General features: G+C 40.9%; 1 protein-coding gene across 18 annotated transcripts in view; it reads right to left on the bottom strand.

The window, feature by feature from the left end:
• Nucleotides 1-4,872: 4,872 nt before the first annotated feature.
• The window catches only part of ERC1 (ELKS/RAB6-interacting/CAST family member 1), a 275,891-nt gene continuing 258,432 nt past the window's right edge, over nt 4,873-22,331 (bottom strand). For all 18 annotated transcript variants that reach the window (XR_014951966.1, XR_014951968.1, XR_014951967.1 and 15 more), the window contains 2 exons: nt 21,036-21,224; nt 4,873-10,631 (listed from right to left, as the gene is read on the bottom strand). Coding sequence is in view for 12 of the 18 variants with exons in the window: in XM_077783291.2 (XP_077639417.1) it covers nt 10,494-10,631; nt 21,036-21,224 (327 nt within the window). In the remaining 6 variants the exon portion in view is untranslated. The remainder of the gene's footprint in view (nt 10,632-21,035; nt 21,225-22,331) is intronic.

Genomic DNA, 22,331 nt, shown 5'->3' with positions numbered 1-22,331 from the left:
TTAAATCATAGATGAATTGCATGAACTACTGATTGAAGTCATATGGGGGCTGAGATGCTGAAATTAAATTTACCTCCTTCTGCACTTTGCTCCTAGTCTGCAAATCCCATGTGCATGTACTGCACATTCTCTAGTCACTGAGTTTCCGATGCAGCATTTTGGAGCTCTTTGCAACTGCAGCCTACAAGTATCTGCAAACATGTGCCCCTTCTGTGATGTGACAGTCACTTCAGCTGTCAGGTGGTCTCAAATATTTCATATGGGACTTTGAGAAGTGCTTGTGTTGCTGACAGGAATGACCTGGCTGGGAAAGTCAATGTGCTTTGTAGACAATAAGGGAGAACAGAGGAAGAACATCCATTTACCTCCACTTTAATGTCAAATTGTATCTCCAAGTCTTTGAATTCCTGACAAGCCTCAGGCAGTCTATGGTGAGTGATCACAGTTAAAGCTCAGCTCTGTGGCTGAAGAAACAGAACTCCTCTTTGCTAGGTGGAGTTGGGTTATCAAACCCCCAGAAATAAATGGGGGCAATTACAGGTCAGAGATATGTGCATGGGGAAGTGCTGGAATGCTCAGGGAGCAACAGCACAAACAGGAGCAGCCCTCCTAATGTCTAAGCTACCACTAGCATGAGGGATAATTTAAAGAACCAAAGTAATGAGAGGCTTTTGACAGAGAACTGGTGGTCTTGGATGGCAGCAGTGGTAGGATTTGTACAATTACCAGCTCGAAGAAGTCAATTCATCCTGCACACTTAATGAAGGAAGCATCTAGCAAAAAAACAGTTACATAAATACCTAACTGAAAATTACATCATGGGCATATTAGGCATGAAGAAATGTAGATTTTCCTAATTTCCAGACCTTTGCCATTGCAGGTTTGTCATTCTTGAAGCATAGTTTCCCGTGGGCAGCTCTGTGTATTCATACATGATCACACAGATGGGCACAGACACATATATCCATATATGCACTTCAGTGCTATGGGCTACAAGAGGATACACGGCTTAGAGCTAAAACCAGCTTCTGTGCATTATATAAGAAAGGTTAAGAGCGTTCATATACATTCCAAGACTTGTGGTTCCCCAAAATGGTGTGCCCTTACAGAAAATGAAGGGTTTACTCAAGATGAACAGAAATCATTCTAGGATGAGTTTGGAGCTACAGCAGCCACCCATCCTTTTTAGCAATACATAAAGAAGCCAAACATTTTTTTAACTTGCCTTGTCATGATATTTGTGTGCATAGACAGTTTTGGAGCTGAATTCCCACTGAAGTAAGCAACAACTTCACAAATATGGGCTGCAGCACCTGGGCCTAAATATTTAACTTTTTAGTCAACCTTCTAGAACAGTTTTAATGTTTGCAATTGTAAACATTGGGAAAAGCTATTGCTCATGTACTTAAAACCAGATGGACTTGAAGCCCACACCCTGAGAATCACTTGCTGTAACCCCAAAGTTACACCAGGCTGGTTCCAGCTGTTCCACTTATGATACATCACCAGGATACTCAAAAATAAGGTCTACCAACACAACGTGTATGGATGGCTCTCTTTGCTTGATATGCAAAAAAGTTGTTTGCACCTAATTTTAATATATCTACCTACAAAACATTTATTTTCCCAGGTTATATGCCCTACTTGAGTTTGAGGGTTTTTAAAGACATTAGAGAAAGAGGACTTTGGCTATTTGCCTGAGATTTCTAAACATCCTGAAGCCTAGTGAAAAGACCTACTTGATGTCTCAAAATCCCACTCTAAAGGTCACTAGTCACATACAGATCATTAGCATGGGCAATCTTTGGACTAGTTGCTGCACCCCTACAGCTTCAATCCACAAAATCAAAAGGCATCTGAAGCAAAAGCACAGCAGATCCTGTCAAAAATAGGAGGTCCTAATTTGTAGCTTCTCCCAGTGGATTGCAGATGTGGTTTCAGCAGTTTCCTTGAGTGGTGTGATTTAGAAAACCAGGTTTTCCCAAGTCACCCTGGCTAGAGCACTGCAGAAGGCCCATGTTTAATCAGGAGCCTGAACAACACAGGCTGTGCACAGCCCTACAAACCTACCTGCAAAGGAAAATGTCTCAAATCTGTGTATGCTTGATCCCAGGGCTGACAGTTTGCTGTTTCCACTGCTGCCTTGCCTGTTCAGTGTCAGTAGCTGCAGTCAACACACACAGATCTGTTCAGATGCCTCGTGTTTTACTGCACAACGCATGAAATGTAACCTGATAATGCACAAAAGGGGTTTGCATCTTCTTTTCAGCACGAACAGTGTTACTGTCATGGGCCATCCAAAACATGAGTCAGCCTGTGGGGACACAGCCCTGCAACTCACCAAGCAGCAGAGCCAGTGTGGGCTGCAGACCTTAGCTCAGCTCTCCCTGCAGATGTGCTGCTCTCCCTGCAGATGGGCTGTCTTGCTAGTGCCGACTCGGACTCCTGCCCTTTCACTACTCCTTTAAAAAGGACAAGTCCTTCAGAAGTGGTGTTTGTGTCATTATCAGACTGATGGGTACCTTGCTGTGCAGTAACTGGTTAAACTTATGTGGCATGTGGTTTCATTCAGCTGATCTGGACTATGCTGCAGAAGCCAGGCACACCCTGGCCTGACAAGAATCACGAATCCCCTTCTCAGCCAAAGACACTTGAGCAAACATAAACCAGACTGGGAACCAAGGGGCTGATGGACTCCTTCTCTCAAAGCTCCTGACACCCTTAATCCTCATGCATCCTTTTTCCACACACTGCTTTACATGCCTGATTGAAGCCCAAGTGATTGAAATCCAATCAGCAAAGGGAAGGGAATGTCCAGGGACTGAGATCAGGACGCCTGTTCTTGTTACACATGCAGTCACTGGTATTGAAACAAGAAGTCAGGATCTCAAGAGCCTCATGAAATGATTAATCGAGGAAAATCAGAAGGGACAAGGCCAGCAAGAAAGCACAGAGAAAAACTGACTATACAGACAGACAAAAGGAGAAAGAAATAGAGAGAAAATGGTTAGAAAGTGTCCCAGTTTGGGGAGGTCTGCGCTGTCAGGGCTTAAAGATAGCTGCGGAGAATCTGGTGGAGTGTGTTTAGCATAGACATTGTTCTACCAGTGGGACCCAGTGTTGCAATGCTATTCTCTTTAGAACAGTCAAAAAACACAGAAAAATGAGATTTTTATACTGACATTACTCAGGCATTTCTCATGTCATCAAAATGCATCTGGAGACTGGACGCTGGGTAGAGCCCATTTCCACCAGCGCTGCAGGGAGCACAGCTCATCCTCTGTCACAAAGCCATGACTCTCCTCTGCTCCTGAGGGACAGGACCCACAACCAGGTTTCACCAGGAACATGCTCAACAGGACAGTCCTGCTGGCCTTCCCACAGCAAGGATTTCCAGGTCCATTGCTCTGGAAGATGCGATCCTGACACTGACTCAACACGGGATGCACATCTGGAATTCAATCACCCATTAGCAACATTTAAGTCACTGACTTGGAAAAAAGGCAGGAGAGACAAAGGGGACAGCTGACTGTAACAGCAGCTACTTTATCTCCACACCCCTGACCTGTGAGGTCCAGGGGTATCTGGGACACCCCTGTGATTGCCAGTCCCTCACCTTCACCTTGTAGGCAGCCCCAGCTGTGTCCATGAGCATTCCCAGGCACATTGTGCAGCCAAACCCCAGCAAGTTTGTCCCCCTGGTGCAGGTAGACAACAACTGGGACCTCAAGTCTGGCATCAGGGAACAGCCCTGCAGCCATTCAGCCTTCCCACCTGCCCTCCCATCCTGAATGGAAGTTCCCCAGCTCTGAAAACCACCTTACACAGGAGAGGACACCAAGCAACACACACTGAAATAAAGACAGGGCACAGAATTTTTAAATAATTTTATAATTTCCTGATGAACTTAGTCTGTGAATAAAAAAAGAAAAAAAATGAACAAAGTGTTTATATTATCAAGGCAAAGTTGAATATAACACATTTTCTTTGCAATTTCATTATCCTGTCAGTAACATGACTCCAGCAATAAAACACATACATAAGTTGAAGGCAGCGTGGGCACTTGCATCACGGACACCAATGTCTCCCGCTGCTGTCATTTCCAAAAGGAGTTCAAGTACACTAGATCCCATCCCTAAAGCCTGCCTCCCCCTCCACTAAAGTGCAACACATCTCTTCCAAAGCAAATGAGGGATCTGCATCTGTGGAGTGGATGGAGCATCCCACAGAATTCAACTCCACAGATGATTTGTGAACTTGGTGTGCAGCTCTCCTCATTCACTGCCTTGGAAGGAAACGGCAATATACTGTTTTAGTGGGCTTGGAGCAGCATGTTGGGCTAGCACAGAAGTTATTCCCCTGTTCATGGTCCCATTGGATTCATACTCCTCCAACATCTGGACAAATACAGCCATTTTACACTAAAGCTTCCCCAGTTATACTGTGATGAGTGTGTAATGAGGGGCCAAATGCAGCCACCCCTGGGCAGGGAGGGAAGGAGGACTTGGCCTTGTACACAGAGAGTGGGAAGATGGGGCAGATAAAAGGAATAATGTCTACTTTTAAAATTTGGCTTCAAATTTTTTTTTAAGATAGCAACATTTTATAACAAATAAGAGTATACATGACCAATAGATCCATCTTTTGCCAGTTTCCAAGTGAAAGAAATCAATGTTTTGAACAAAAAGCCCTATCAAAGCACCAAGAGGCTAATGGGAATATCTATGTAAAAGCAAACTACATTGACTTGATTTTCAAGATCTGAACTAAGCTTGCAAAATGGGGACAAACAGCATATGGTTAAGTTTGATAATAAAAATACATCACTTAATGAAATTCTTTACCTATGTTCACAGGTAAAGAATTTGTCAGTTGTTTTTTTTTTTTTTTTTGTTAACTTCACCCACCAGTTTAGTCTCATGATGTTCCTTTCAAGCAATGAAAGTCTTTGATGCAACCAAAGCAGAAAGTGGCTGCTGGTCCTTTCCTGCCCCATAATGTGCTTGGGTACGTGACCAACACCAGAGGCAAGGAAATACAACTTTGATAATGAACCTACACACAACTATCTGCACTAGTTGATCTACACTTGCTCATGTCCCCGGCATCAAGGGTGGGATGAAGAAAACAGAAAATTGGGCAAAAGCATTTGGCCCATTCACATCAGTGATTCCCATCTTAGGGGACACCTGGTGTTAATAACTGTTACCAGAAAAGATTGACTTACAAAATACTGTTTCATTCTGCCCATTTCTGTCTTACATAGGTACAGTATAAACGTGGGAAAGCAGGAATTTATACAGGGTTTGTAACATCTCCTAAGAGGCCAAGCTGCCTTGGACCTCAAAAGCCTGTGAAAGGCAACTGGTTATAATTATAAGCCCACGAATCCTTTTCCGTACAATCCTGAGAGGAGGAGTCATGGCTTTGTTGCTTCTTTACTTGAACTCCTTTTAATGAAATTTATTTTAATATATTTTTAAAAACACATCTTTTTCAGTTCTACTACTATCTTTTGTTTCAAACCGACAATAGACACACATTGTTGGTAACTGCCCCAGCCGTAGGACCACACAGACAATATCGACAAGCAGAAAACAAAACAGGAAAAAAACACCCCTGAAAAAGTCAGGGGAGATACTGATGACAGGGTTACAGCACTCACCACACACACTGGAAAAAGTCAGGATTTCTGAGTTTATGCTTTTGACACTAAAAAGTTTTGAAACAGTTTTTCTCTTTTTTTTCTTTTGTTTTAAAAATAGTCAGCGGATACAGCCATTTTGTTCAGAAGGATCTGCTGTTGCGCAAGGTTCCTTCCATTTCTGTGGAAAAAAACAATTAAAAACATCGTTTTGTTTTAAAAAAAACCCTGACACTCCTCTTCCTCACCACGCAGATGAGAGAGGTCAGCAGAGTTGGCCTTGCCAGGCACGACGCCCCTGATGGCCCTCCCACCCCGCCAGCTCCACTGGGGCAGCGCTGGTCATCCACAGCCTTCCACGGCCTCTTTGTGTCCCTCTTCCACTGCAGGTGCTGAGCCGAGGAGAGGCTTCCTTTCAGTATCAGATGCCTTGATTGTTCTCCTTCCCTTTAGCATTTCACTGGAGTCATTTGAGGGATATACGTGTTATTGTATGTAACGACAATTTTGCTTTAAAATTGTATCAGTGCATGACTCTACATCCTTTGTAAAGACCCCTGCAGTGGCAGCAATTGGCAATTAGTACAGGAGTGGGGACTTAACCCTGTCAACTCTCATCAGATGTAAAAATTTCCCAATAAACTGAGCACTAGCAGCAGAACGGATGGGAATTACAGGGCAAATGAAAAGAGGTGCCCCTTTGGTTCAACAACCAGGGTTATCTCTACAAGATTTATGACATCTCTGCTCCCTTGTGCAAATTTCAGAGCCCTGAAGTACCAGGAAATTTTCTAGAGAAGGCATATTCCAGCCGTGCAACGAGAAACGGCGCATGCGGTTCCGTGCATCACGTCAGACCTTCACCTTCCGACCCCAGGACTTGGCAAAAACTGGATATTCCAAAGAGGGTTTGGCATTCTCTGGAATGAAAGCTGGTTAAAGGCAGTCAAAACCAGAGAGAATACTTAGAGAAGCTTAGAGCTTCATCTGGGAGCATGCCAGGTAATTTTTCTTCCAATGGCAAACAGTGCTGATGTCCTCACCCTGCAATTCTAGTTTTATGTCCTTTTAGTGTTTTACATGAGGTTTTATTCAGAGGAAAATATGGACTTGGACTCGTGGATATCATGAACAAGTGTGGTTGCAGTGTCAGCTTTTACAGTGTACATGGGCTTCAGAGGCTTCAGTTATTTTTTAGCCCAAATCCTGCCAAAATTACCTACTTAATTTTCTACAAACAGCTCCTTGAGTCCTTACATCTCTCAGTTTCTCTGCAAATGACAACTCAGAAGAAAAACGTAATATTAAAGCAGTTAGAACTTTCACAGCTCCTGTAGCAAATGGAATTTCATTCAACAGGAGAAGACAAAGCAAATTTCCCCAGGGTCCCTGGGAAGGGACACAGACCTGATTTCCTAGAGCTGCTGCACTGCAGGACCACTGTGGTAGGAAACTGTCTGCATCTGCCTGGCTGCTGACACTTAGGAATAAGATCTTAAAAGAGCAGTGGTGGGTTAGGCAAGTGGATGAGCATTGCAGGGTATGCCACATATGGGCCCTTCTCCCATATGCAATTCCATGATGGCTTATGAGAATAAAATCCCTTTGTTGCCTTAAGGCCAATGGTGTAGCACTCCATACAAGTGAAAAGAAAAAGCTTTCAGTGGTCACATTCAGCATTAAATTGTGGCCAGAAGTACCTCCCAAACACCAGAGTTCCTCAAGCTATTCACAGGATCTCTGTCGACACAGGATCAGAGAGGTCACCTGAAATAGTTAAACGGAGATCAAATTGGATCAAGACTCTTCCTAAATGAGATCTGCTCCCTCCCTGAAAGCACTTTACAGAGGTCTAAGATCAATCTTTAAGATGGGAAGCCTACAAGACCTAGGAGATAACAGTGGTTAACGAGAAAAAGTGCCAGGGCCCAACAATTCAGATGGAAAGAACAGCAGGTGTGTGGCTGGCAGATAAAGGACCAAATGGCCAGCGTGAAAACCAGCCAGGCTTGACAAATCCTCCCTAGGAAGAGGCCAGGAGATGTGTAAACAGTGAGCTTCACCCAGCTGCTGATCCACAGATCCTGCACATGCTGCTGTGACAGCACCAGGCCTTTGGTTGGGGCACTTTGGACTATAGAAATGCAGCCACAAGCTGAGTTAGAGATGCTGAAGAAGCAGCAGCATTTCCCTGCGATGTGTGGGCAAGGCAGTAAAGCCAGGGAATTGAAATAACAGCATGAAGTGATCGCCCCTCGCTCCCATCCCCTCCCCCTGCCTCCAGCAGAAACACTATCAAGGAACATCTCAGTAAGAGGTTTACAAGCAGGAGCCATTTGAACCATCAATAAGGGAAATTCCACAGCTTCTCACAGAGGAAGGATTGTTTTACAGCAGGGAAGCAGGGCAGCTGGAGATTTGACCATATAAGTTAATGAGAGAGTCAGGAGGGGTGGCAGTGGCCGATGATGCTGGGCTGATGGCTCTGATGCTTTTACAGGCGGCATTAAATTCCTTGAGTGAGTAATTAGGGGTGATGAAGAAAATGCAAGAGGAAAGATTTCAAAACAACAGCTCCTATCGAAACATGCTGACTCAAAGGATGGGAGCAAAGAGGTGGTTCTGGGATGAGGCACGGCCCAGCAGTGTGGACAGTCACTGTCTGCCAGCCTTCCGGCATTCCCGCCTTCCACACATTCAGCTTCCCATGACTCCCCTCACACGGGACACACAGAAAAAGCTTCAGACACAGGCTGCTATTACAGGAAGAACTAAAGCTAGTTCTACTGATTTGCAAAGCACTGGCAATTCCGAAGTTGAAAAAGGAGTGATTTGTCTCTTCTCTTCAGACTTACTTCTTCCTAGACACCCTGGCTATGAATGTAGCTCCTTCTGCTGAATTACTACAGTAGAATCAATGGGGATGTGATTTATTTTAAATTAGCTAGTTTTCAATAGAATCTGCAGGTACGTAAGGTTTCAGTTTTGCCCAATTTTCAGTGCTTGTTTGGACAAAAACTACAGGATACATCTTCCCTTACTCAAACTTTTGCTGATCTCCTTTCTGTTGGAAGCAATTGGTCACTTCTAAAGACAAAAACAAGGTGTGAAAGACCTACAGGCTGTGGATCTGAGAGATGTAAGAAATGCAACTTTCTTGAAAACATTTTCCTTAGCAAAACAGCTTAGTGATTAAGCTCAAAATGTAGTAAACTATATGGAATTAAATTGCAGGCTCTGAATGGGAGGTTTACTGAGAAGATTAATAATTAGCTATTGACTAGAAAACCAAGGTATCTTCTACTGCTGTGTGATTTGGTCTCTTTTGCTTTCCCCTCGCTCTGAATTAATATGAGGCAGTCAAAGGGAGCAGCTCCTTTAAGGAGCAGATGGGGACATGTTACAGGGCTCTGTCCTGCAGATGCCCCCAGACACACACAACCACTGGCAGCTGGGAAAAAACGTGTCTCCCCATTAATGTATAGTCCAAGAATGAACATCCAAGTCCTACTCAGGAAATAGGATTTCTGACTTGCTACCACAATGACAAACTGATCTGGGATTTCAGATCATATTACCTATCAGCAGGAGCTGTAATGAGTGTCAGAGGTGGATGGGAATAAAACTAAGGCCTCTCATATATACAGAAGAATTGCACTGGTTTAAGTAAAGCTGTGGTTTTACACCTATCTACTCAGCTGGGTGCCACTCCAGCAGAGATGCTCCTCTTCATAAGGGTTATTGCTCTGAACTCAAACTCATTCCTCATCAATGTAAGCTAAACCAAAATAAATTAAATTATAATTATAGTAAGAAATATGTTACTGGTTACCTAACTTAGCTTTAAAATTATACTTTTAAGCTAAATGATGCAAATTTCTCATTTACAGAATGCTTAAGACTATTCTGATGACAGTCAGTGTTCACAAAGTCATGGCCTGAAAAACTGGACAAACTATACAAGTTAAAGCTGGGAACTGACCTGTTGACCACACCTGCTTGAAGCGAGAGAGCCTTCCATAAAGTAAGAACTTAGGGGACATAGACATATGATGAGAAACCTCATCTAAAACCCCCTAAAAATCAAAAGATGAAAACAGTTACCTCAAAAACTGCCCCACCTAGCAATTCAGAGTCAGACCAGTGAACAATAAAATTCCAAGTTAAGTAAACAGAAAGTACCAGTATGCCTACCTTTTTTCCCAGCTGCTAGATGAAATGACTAACAGGAGCAAGGAGGGAAACTTTCCTTTTCTCACTCAGTTACTTAAGAACATAAGAAGCATTGAGACAGGCAGCAAGACCTGAGCTAGCTGATGCTGGCCAGCATGAGCCATAATCAGACCACACTCAGGTTTGGTTTTAGCACTATGAAATTCAGGCTTTCAGCTTTCATGAAAAAAAAAATAGGAAGGAGGAAAGAAGATAAGAAGGAAAAGCAATATATTAATGAAAAGTGAGGGCTACTCTCTTGCAACTTCATGGAGAACTAGAGCTTCTTGTGTTCAGTGAATCCCCTCTTCTTTGCTCAGTAGACATGGAAGAGCTCTGCTTAGCTGTATCCAAAAGTCACACCAAGAAAGTCAATGGGGAATTGGATTCTAAAGTAGAAAGGCAGTGAGAAGATGAATACAAAAATGGCTGATTAATCATAGACTGGAAGAACCTAGAGAGCATGTAGTTTTTAAAAGGGTTTGGTTGTTTTTTGTTTTTTTTTGGCCTTTGTTTTCTTTGTCAAAGGTGCACCAGAAGTTTCTATTGCATGTTCTGTCTTTCACACTGCTCTCCACTCCCATGGCTCCGTGGACTGCCTGGGCTTGTGTGCTGCTCTGTGGCCTGGTGGCCGAGGTCACGAGGACTCCTCGAGGGCGTTGACGACCTGCTCCAGGATGTCAGGGCAGTGATCCGCGATCTGCTGCAAGATGGCGTTGGCGAACTCCTGCAGCTCCAAGCTCTCCCTCTCCCCCTTCTCCAGCTCGTCGTGCAGCTGCAGGAACACATGTAGACATGGTCAGCCCCTGCTCTGAAATGTGCTCACTGTGTGACAGCCCTGCCCAGCAGGCTTGGCCACACCACCACTTTAAGGAAGGGAACTAACAGAGGTGACACATGCCGGGCACTTCAGCAGCTGCATTTTCCCTTGGTGACCCCCTCATCTGGATCTGAATGCTCTCCATCCTCCTTATTTCACTTTTTCATTCTACAGGAGCAGGCTTGTCACCTTCCCAGTAAACACCATGTCCACATGACTTAACTACTCCTGAATACATAGTTCTATGATAAATATAAGAAAAAACTTCCTCTGTAGAATGTTTTCCTGAAGGCAACCATATTCCAGGAGCAATACAGCAGCTTGCTAATGTATTGCTTTAAATAGTTTGACTTTTATTCATGAATAATGGGATGTTTCATAGGTTATTACTTGAGAATTATTCCTGTTATGAAATCAATAGGAATGTCACATAATTATACATAATGCACCCGAAGTTAACCAGAATTCTATTTTTCCCAAAGAATTACTAATTTTCAGAAACTCCCTTTCCTAACTCAGTCAGAAGATGACTACACACAATTGCAGTGCAACATACATGATTTTTGTTTACTAACTCAGCATTTCCTGTTGGGTCATTCGTTCTTCAAATCCCTATAATTGGCTCAGAATGGGACACAGAATTTCAAACTTTATATTATTCACTCTGTCTACAGTTTATAAACAGTTTATCCAACAAGTGGTTCCCAAACCATGTCACACAACATATTCAAACACAGCTTTTAGCTTTGCGCCTAATGCCATTGCCAGATTTAGGGGCCCACAGAGCCTTAATAAAGAGCAGGAAACATCTGCCTTCAGTAACCTGCTTAGTTGCCCAGCAATTGATAAAGTCCATGCTGGCCTGCGAACTGTGCAAAATCCCAAGGAAGTCTGTAATTTGTGCAAGCATTTTAGGGATTGCTGTACTCACAGTGGTCTAAGGACCTCAGAGAACAAGGAGAAGCAGCATCTCTTACTAGATCAGATGATATGTATAGATACATTGGATAACCTTTCAAGCAGACAGCCCTGCCCTGTACTATATACCAAAAAAGCTCTTTTATTTTTTTAGTGATAGGATTTTCTTCTAATGAAGTATATTCCCTACAAATATAAGACAAGCAGATATGTAGCAGGTACATACACTTAAGATGGATTCTGAAGTTTATTTCGCCAAAGTTCTCAGTCACTTCGAGCTGCTGCGAGTAACTATCTTCTTTGAACCTTCTTTTACATTTTGTGTGTTTTAAAAAAATATAATATTATCTGTTAGTTCTAAATACTGATTAGTATTTTTATTGGAACTCTACTATGTTAATACAAGACATGGAAAGAATGTCAAACTGGCATTTTTCATGCCTGAAGGGATAACTGTTCATCAGTATACAAATTTGTTGATCTGTGTTTGGCACTTCTGTAACACTGCTCAATGCAAGTTTTAAAAAGAAAGAACTATCAGGCAGCAGCACAGCAGGGATCATTTTACCACTTTAAGAGCACAATGTAGTGGCAAAGGTTAGATTTCTGTAATTAAAATTCTAATCAGATACAACAGCATGTCTCTGTTTAGTGATGGTATCAAGCAAAGCACAGCAGACTGTTTCTGCAAGAAACACTGCTTAAAAACAAACAGCCTAAGAACAACTATGGAATAAAAATGCTTTTTTAAGAAAGTTATGGTGCAGCTTCTGTAGACAAAAGTGTGAGAAAGGAAATTAAAAGGGCAAGCATGCTACACTGCTCCCTTTACTAGGCAGGGTAGCATATAGTAAATTATTGGGGCTTTGCATGCTGAATGTTAGTTTAATGTGTTCTTATGTGCTTTGTTCCTACTGGCTGCTGCACTCACAGAACAGCCATAGGAACCCGAGAGGGGCTCCTGCCAAGAATCACAATGCAAAGGCAACCTGATCCTGCTCTGTGGAGTGACATGAGCTGGGAAGTGGGGAAAAGAGAGGGAGGGGAGCACTCTGGGCTCGGGTAAGGCTCTTGGGAGAAAGGGGGGGCTCAGCAGTAACCCATAATGGCTCAGGAATGGCAGGCTGTGGATGGGTGATTAGCCTGGTTCCAGCAGCCTGGCAGAGGCATTAGTCATAAGCCTAGGAAAGGTCCAGTCAGCAAGCAGGATTGAGAGAGTCAGAACAAGCAGCCAGGAGTGGTGCTGGATATTAAAAGCCAGGGGACTGGGATTCAGGGACTGCTTCTGAGTCTGGGGTTGTGAGCCTGCTGAGATCCCAGCGAGGCAGGCAGCCCCAGGTACAGCAGCCTGCAAACCACCCCACCACTGCTGCATTCCTGGGAATGCTCTGAGCCCAGAACTCTGAGACAGGGCTGCCTTGTGCCTCTTGGGCCAGCACAAAGATTGCAGGGTGCCATCCGTCAGAAGGATGGGAAGCCATGGAGTTGCGAGAGAGCAAGCAACAGGAGAAACAGCCAGCATTATCTTTCTCCTTTTCTTATCTGGCACCTGCAAGGGTCCTGAGCTCTCAGTCCACAGCAGGAGAACCAGGAGAGGGCAGTGTTAGCAGGGAAAGCAGAAGTCCTGCACCACCACCACTTGCCCAGCCAGCACCCCTCTTCCTTTGACCTTTCAGCCAAATCTTCAAGGTGAAGGACAAAGCAATTATATTAAATATAAAAGCACCTGCAAGAGACTGAACTTCAAAACTGAAAGAGAGCTGGTGGACAAAGGAGAATCCTGCAGGATGTTGTCTTCAGTGGGGCAATACTTCAACATCAGTGAAGTCTCAGTTTCTTGCTCTACAAGTCAGCATTTATGTATTTATAAGATGCCTTATAAAATCAAGATAAGCCCAATAAAACAAACTGACACCAAAGCTAATAAATCAAATGCAACCAAACAAAAGCAACCAACTTAACCAGAGGAGGAAAATATTTCCAAGAAGAGAGTTTTTGACCATCAAGAGCCCAAAAAGAGATGGCTCTGAATGCTGAAGGCCAGCAACAATACTTTACAAATTAGCACAGACAGAAAGTCTACACAGCTGGCTGGCAGATGTGTGTGATGAAATGCCTTTGGAAAAACAGCAATGATAGCCTTGAGCTGAGTTTGCTAGCTTCAGAACAGCTAGATTTAATAATGTGATTCCTACTTCAACAAAGACATCTGAAGTGACTCTGTGGCTGGTGGCAGCATTTCCAGACCTGGGATCTCCACTGACGTCACTCTTCTCGGCAGCACACATCAGTGCTCCATCAAGCAAGGGGAGCATCCAGTTCCCAGTGCCATAACTGGATTCACCCCAATGTCTGGAAGTCCAAATTTTAGGGAAATTTCTCTAAAAGTATTAATATCTGTTCTGCTCCTGGTTTCCTAGATTTTTTTTTTTTCTTGTGAATGCAAGCTGACACGGTGTTATCCTCCCCACGCCAGTTTTCTATGAAAATAAAGAAATGTGAACAATCCTTTTTTGAACAATCCTTTGTTTTGTCCTCAATTTTCAGTTGAGGACATGAGGAGATTCACATACTTGCCTCATAGAAATCACCAAAAATGAGAGGGCAAAGCCAGGAATGTTTTTTGTCTAGTTGATGACAAGTAAGAATAGACAGCTCAGAAAGAAAATGACAGCAAGGACCCCAGAAGTGCTTAATAGTATTTATCTTTGGACAGAAGAACAGAAATGTCCTTCAGCATCTCAGGGGAAAGAAAGGTTGCAGATAATCAGCAATAGATTCATACACTTTTCAGCACTGCTGCCTTCTTTCCTGTGTTTAGAGCAAGTCATGATAGGAATAATTTTCCATTTATAGTTAAACTCCATCACTGAAAAAAAATCCTTAACAACTCACCATGAATTTAGGTTCTCTGTTCCAAAATATTTCAGAGCTTATTTAAAGATTAGTAGACATTCAGAGTCATATGAATGATTCATATGAAGATAACTTCATAGTTAAGAAATAGGATGCTATAGTTTTATATGTAAACTGGGTGAATGGTGCTGCTGCTCTGCAGAACCTTTGTGGCTTCTGCTTTTTCCATAATTAAGGCATAATTAAGCTAAGGTTCTTTAAAAACTTACTGATACTCCCCAGTGTGGTTTTTGTCTCATTAACAATTCCACATAAAAAAGGGCAAACAAAGATAAACTGGTATCTCATCTTGGGCTATGGACAGTAAACCTGAATACAGAATATGAAGAGCTTGTAGAGCAGTACGAAAAGAAAGTTAGTGGAGAACTTCTATAAGGATACAATACTAGGATATAAAATTAAGTTTCTCCAAAGTTCAAGTGTTTCTGGATCAGGTTATGGTTAGTTTGAAAAATACATTTAGAGCTTAAATAACAAAAGTAAGCATCAATAAGAAATTACACTGATTAAATCTAAACCTTTGTTTGTCTCAAGTTAAACTCACTGTAGCTCAGGCAAATGGTCAAGAGCTTTTGCTCTACCCAGACAAACCAGTGTATAATACGTGTGTTTGATGCAGTGAGAGCTAATTACATATAAATGATTATTTCTCAACTATGTATCTGTAAAAGAGCCAAAAGAAAGGTTTATGAGTATGGACATCCAGTCTGACAAATTTCAAAAAACAAAAGAAGAAAAATTTTTAATTTAAACCCTTAAGGATTTCTGCTCTATCTGGAAATTTGGAGTTTATGTTAGCTCTTTCAAAATACTTAAAAAAATATGCATTTAAAAATTAAAGTAAGATTTCAAATGAAACAGTCTTGTCTTTTTAAATACCACTGTCATTTTCTGACACACCACACACACATAAAATGCTTGATGATGTCCTGAAATTGGTATTTTTCCTTTTATATCTCATTTCAAGTTAGGAGTTGTTAATGTTCCTGATTGAGAATACATATTGTAATTAATATTAGCAATTTCATGGACAAATAAAAATGAATGATGTCATGGCATCATAGACATAGCTAACTTACAGATAACACTTGCGATTTTAACCAGTGTTTAAGAACTATGACACTGTTCTCATCCTCACCCAAACCATTACATATAAAAGTTTAAAATACTTTAAAATGTAACAATTCTGGAGAATTCCCATATCCATTGCTTTCTCAGCCAAACTCAGGAAATAGATTTGCACATGAAGAAGGATATAAATTGTTGCAATTATTACTTCTAATTTCTAACAGAGACCAGAAGTGGACTGTTTAACTTTAAGATACATTATGCATTCCCCTAAGATTACAAATTAAAAATAAATGACATAAATCAAGTGGGGGAAGATACCAAGCTAATAGAAGAGCAGTCAGAGAAGGAAGACAAGGGTAAACTCTGAAGTAACACAGTAATTTAGAATGACTAAATGCAAATCATAGCAGAGTAATTTCTTTACAGAAACTGAGTAAGTTGAGTAATTCCTCTTAGATGACACAGAAGAACACAAGCAGAATCTGAACAAAGAAGTACATAGGATGTTTATAAATGACTATTTGTACTTTAGAGTACAGTTTATCCTACTTGCAATACTGATGGTATAACAAATCAAAATATGTGTTGAATATTTACAGAATTTAACAATCAAAGATGCAGTTTTAAAATTAAATTTGACAGCTACAGGTATGAAGTTTGGTGTCCTTTTGTACAAAAAGCTTCCCATTGCTCTGTGGAGGCCAAAAAGTGAATTAAGTGCAAGGTAAATGTTACTCCTTGGAACCAAGCCATGACTATTTAGCTGACACAGCACATTGTGACTGCTACAGTGAAGTGACATTATCACCTTTTTCCTTCCTCTGCTTTGGGCAGCTGAGCAGAAAAGGCATTCCTGATTTCTTGGGAGAGGAGTAGCAAGCAGGAATCCCTAGAAGGTCTGTGCTTTGGCTGAAGCTTCCACAGGGAAAGGGAAGACAACCTTCCTGCACAACAAAGACTCTATGATGATCATAAAGAATTTTCAGAAGTGCCTTTCTCTGTAACTCCCAGCAAAGCAGCCACGGGTGCAACACTTGGCAGTGGGGTGAGACAAGCTCCCACAGCAGGGGACTTCTGAGAGCCTCTGATGGAAATGTACCTGCCCAGGTCTCCAAGACTGCTGCTGAAGCCCAGGTCACAATGCAAATGATGCCAGAAACATCTCTGGAGGAGGAGGGAGGGGTTGAGTGTGCAGAAAACAAACTGGTGCTTAAGGGCCAGCAGAAACTGGCAGGACCCCCAGCAGCCTGAGGGAGCCAGGACATGCAGGGCATGGCTAGATGGCTAGAAAGAGCCTTTGATGGCAGGGAGCCAGGGGGGAAAATGCCTCCTACTCCTAGGGTTAATAAAATTATTTTAATTGTATAGCTCTTCTGTTGGAAGAAATATTTTTTCAAATATTAGTACAGGACCTATTGAAAATAAGAAATTCTCTGTAATACAAGGTTCTGCATATTTACAGATGGATTTGAGGTGCTAAGACACACTGCTGATAGTCCTTAAGCTATTAACAAATCTAATACTGCTGCCTACTTCTAATATCTGGTTGCTCTGGTTTTTTGGCTCATTTTACTTTCTCACACTGCTGACTCTTAACCCCAGTGCAGTGCACCACCTCTGACACACTAAAGTGAGGCTTTTCAGCAAATTCCAGTTTCTATTCCATTCTTATTTTTTCTACAGATAAAAGCAAAACAAAACCCAAACTATAAATAAAAGTGTGGACCATATAATTATGTTCTTAATGCCATTTCCTTTCATAAAGGACTAAAATCCCACACTTACAGGCAACTATCTGAAATGTGAACCAAAGCAGTCGTTTGACAGAGCTCAAAGATATTAACATAATGATACCTCTAGGACAAAGTGAAAGAAAATATGGTATTTAATAGAAATTGCTAGGATAATGCAATTATTTATAATGAATGAAAGGAATTTTTATTTCTGAGTGTCAAGACTTGGAACATTACTCTTTCCTTCTGGTAACTTCTATTTTTTAATAAGAAAAGTCAAACAGGACATGAACTGGTTGAAGGATGACAGTTCCAGAAACAGTACTGGGTAGCTTATTTGGGGACTGGGTTAGAACTGACTTAAAGGGACATTTTCCACCACAGGAATAATTTAATGACATGGTTCTGAGCTCTATAGATCCTTTACTGTGCACAACTTAATCTAATATATTATTTTAGAATATGTTTTGAGACACCATATACTCATAAGTACTGGCTTCAGTTCTTCATTACAAATGGACCAAAATTTTACTACAATAAGTCAGCCTACACAATGTCTTTGATAAAATGCCAACAAAGAATGATAAAGTATCTTGGCCGCACAGCTTGATTACAATCAATCTTCCCCAGGGATGTGGTCACAGCCCCAAGCCTGATGGAGTTCAAGAAGTGTTTGGATAATGCTCTCAGGCACCTGCTGTGATTTTTGGGAATGGCTTGTACAGAGAATTGGACTCGATGATCCTTGTGGGTCCTTTCCAATTCAGCATATTCTGCAGTCAGCTGAAGTCACTAAGGACTATCACTGAACTTAATGGTAGTGTCAAGACACTATTATGGATAAGAGGCACCAATTATCAGTCAAAGTTTGAGACTACAAAATTATTTATGTGGCAACAAATTCCCCTTAGATACATAGTGTTGATGCTGGCAGATACTCTTCCAAGAACTATTTGTACATTAGTTACTGTGGGTCACCTTTGGTGCACTGGAAGAGTGAGAAGGTGAAATCTACTTCATATACCAGTTGTATCTACCAAAAGAAGCCACAGAAAATTTCTGCTGTTTGTACCTGAACCTCCCCAGCAGGGATGAAAGATCTACCAAGTATCTTGGCTATGATGAAACATAGCAAACCAACCTTTGTCAATAAAAGTTGCTGCAGAGGAAAAGAACAGCTCCAAAACCGGTAGTAGGAAAATGGATTCTTAACTATTTATAAAAAAAACCCAAAGCAACCAAACCAAACTAGGCAATCTCATTGGTGAGAAGTGGATACATTGGCATCATGCTTAAATATTATTGGTGTTGGTTAAATGTATCCTCCCTAATCATGTTAGCACTTCTTAACATCCAAGGGGATTAATTTTTTCCCACTGAGGCTTGTAAAGCATCATCTACAGAAGATCATATTAGAAGAGACAGGAGTAAATTTAATGCACTGGATTTGAGGTAATTTACAAAACTCATTAAAATTCCAAAGATGCAAAATGGGTATTCTGCGATGTGCTTCTGCAAATCTGGAGAACTGATTCCCACCCCCCATGGGAATACTTTAAGCACAAAAGAAATTCTGCAGCTAGAAACAGAAAAGCTCCATGGCTTAAATTAAAAGTCTGCTTTGTAAATTGAAGTATACCATTAGTTTGTGTTTTGCAAATGAAGCTTCTTAAATACCATCTGAGTGAGTATGGGAAAGCAGAAGAGACAGCTACATTTTATTTTAGTTGACATTATTTATGCTTGAGAATCGTGAATGGAGAAGTAACTTTAAACAACTGTGGTGACAGCAGTATAGAATTAAGACAATAATGTGAGAGGATAGAAAAATAATTATTTTCTCTTTCCAGAACAACTTAGGTAATTCCCTTTTCTCACAATTTCTCACATTGTTTTCTTTACTGTGTAACCCATAGATGTTACTAATGGACTAGCAAAGTTTTAATGGGAAATAATACTTTTTGGGCCTACTCTTCAGAAGAACTTGACAAAGAAAGCTTTTTGTATTTTCTTTACCCACATCTCTTGATCAAATAGTAAATACCACCTGTCCCCACAGATCCTGATTATATATGAAGACCACCATAGCAATAATTAATGAGGCAATTTATTTCAGTGATGGGCAAAATTTGCCCATATCCACTCTCATTTTCAGAGGTGCCTCCCAAACATGCTACAGGTTTTGTCACCCACTGCTTCATCCCAATCTGCCAGACAAGGTGGTTCAAAATAATATGCCTCATGCTTTGATTTATACCATAGGAGCTGTAAGGCTTTAAGAGAGGAGGATGGCATGCATAAAACTGAAGAAATTTTAATCCTGTATCAGTGACTACAGAAGCCAGGAGGCTCTGAAAGGAAAAGGAATGTGTCACACCTATAAGAGCTAAATGAGATACTGAGGGAGGCACACAGCACGTGCTGAATCAGTGAAAGTATGAAGACAGGTACAGAAAGAGAGCATGACTGTCATGTACCATCTCAGCCCTGTTACAGGCGTATTTATTTCCAGAGGGCTGCTGCTTTTGGATTTTCAGACATGCTCCTGATGGTTTCCTGCAATTTCACTGCTCTCTCCAATTTTTGAATCAAAATTCAGTCTTGAGTCAGAAGTTCCAGGAAATTAGTTTTAAAATCACAAAGGAAGAAAACCAGAGTTGAATGTTCAAGATAGGCTCAACATATGCTCACCACAAATCCCGTTTTAACTGTGTAGGCCTTACATTAGCTTGCATGCACACTGGATAGAGTTTGGTATAAAGTTTGGCAGAGTTGGTATAAAGAGTTTGGCATTATAATCCAAAGTCAGGGTTAAAAAGACAAAACTAGTCAATTTAGTTCTGGTACAAGTTCCTTGTAGTATAACTTAAAAAAAAAACAACAAACACATTCAGTAATATAGGACTAGAAGAATAAAGAAAATTGAAAAGAGAAATAGGAATAAGCTAGAAAAAACGTTGTAGGGAATGGTGAATTATAGTCCAGAAACAAGAGGGGAAAAAAAGCCAATGAAGGCATTAAGGAAGGCAAGACATTACAAGAGCTGGGAGAAAGGAAGATTATTTCAGTAAATGATTTATAACTAGATTGACAGCCTCTTGTGGAGACTTGATCTGACAAACTCTTATTTATTCAGTTCTGTATTCCATAACTCCTGGAAATATACAGTTGGGTTTCTGAAGTTAACTGTGTGTGTGTATATAAGCATGGGTATATCACATCCAGCACACTGAGTCCAATCTTGATTTAGGTATGAAGGTAATGTGGATAAGCAGTAGAAATTACTGGCAGAATGTTCTGTAACAGCAGGTAAGAACACTGCATTCATTTATATAAATAGACTCATAAAAATGTCAATTAAAATATAAATGGTTTATATAATTAAAGTAAGATTTACATCTTGATGACTATATTGAATTATAGAGAGCAGTTAAAATTTGTTAACAGTTAAAACATGGCAGAAGTGGTATCTTGCAATTTGATTTCTCATGAGTGTGGAAATGCATGGCCCCAAGTATGGATAAAAGAGCAGATGAAATTCCATAATAAATACTAAATGGCAATGCTTAAAAAAATTATTGACTCCTTTTATCAGCTGAAGAGTTCATCTTCAGCTTTCACCACTAACAACATGGTTTCACCACGTTTTGGTGTGGCACATCACTAAAGCCTAAATGAGTAAGTTCAGGTCCTTGTTCAGAGGTGGAGCCCACAAACTCACCTGCTCCTGGGTCATCTTGTGCAGCTCCTTCTCCCAAGCTGCCTGGTCATCATCCAGGTGGTAGGAGGCAGGTGGGGTGAGCCCACGCAAGATCAGGGGGTCACGGTCGTGGCACAGGGCTGTCAGATGGCCGATGTACAACTTCAACTTGCTGCGGTTCTGGTCAAGTTCTAAGAGGGGCTGAATTATCTGAAATAAGAGAGCACAGACTCTGAGAACAGCCTGAGACCCAAGCAGTGATGAAGGCAAAGATCAGCCTCTAAGTTACAATCTTGTCCAACTTCACAGTGAAAGAAATATGAAAACTCTTTCCCTTGTACTCCTGGTCCATAATGCATCGAACATCTAGAAAGAAACCAAGGACAATGGGAAAGGGTGCAATGATGACAGCTATGTGATTAGACTGGGAAATAATGATGATATGGGTGGAAAATGAAACAACATTAAACTGAATGCATTAACTCTACTGATTATCCAACAGTACTTTGGTTTAGTTACTTAAAAAAAAAAAAAATCTGATAAAAGGTGTCTGTCCACAACTTGTCCAAAAGCAACGTCAATATAGATTTTTAGCTCGTTTTGCCAACAAACATTTCATTGTAAATTAAGTATGCAATGAATATGTTCTAAAGAGAATATTTCAAATTACACCAAAACTCAACAATTCTAAGATGATTGCCTCTCTACTGTAGAAATTGCATAGAGACATACCTTCATCACAAAGTTAAAATTTAATTTTTATGTTTTACATAGTTAAGTTATAGTCTTCTATAGTTTTGAAAAGGCAACGACTTTTATTAAACAGGCCAGACAAACTAAAAAACTATCTATATTTATAATATCTGTATCTATATATATATATATCTATATAACAAACTAAAAAACCGAAATCAAAGGACTTTATTAAAGTACTATTTTATTTCATTATACTTTACCCACTCTGAATCGAAACATTGTTCCTCAATGCAATCCAAACTAGAGTTATCCAGTTCCCATAAAAAGTATCTGAAGAATAATTTCTCATTTTTTTACAAAAATATAGAGCTCAAGTGCATAAATGCCTACCAAGCATCCTTTGCTGTGACCTTCCACAAGAATACTGCTTCATTTTTTCTAGATGTTTGTGGGCACATATTCAAAACTGCGCTATTGGAAATCTCTAAGGTTTGCAGCTTAGATGAAAAATTAGGGAAGAACTGGGCTTAGGGCCTCCTTTCCATAAAATGAGGTGCTGGGCAGGGAGAGCTGGGAAGCCTTGCCAAAGTCTGAGCAACTTCTATTCATGTTCCCAGGCAG

The sequence above is a fragment of the Lonchura striata genome, chromosome 1A, assembly GCF_050655825.1.
Source record: "Lonchura striata isolate lonStrDom1 chromosome 1A, ASM5065582v1, whole genome shotgun sequence".
Taxonomy (NCBI): Eukaryota; Metazoa; Chordata; class Aves; order Passeriformes; family Estrildidae; genus Lonchura; species Lonchura striata.
The sequence above is the reverse complement of the archived record's forward strand: the minus strand, read 5'-3'. Positions and strand labels throughout refer to the sequence as shown.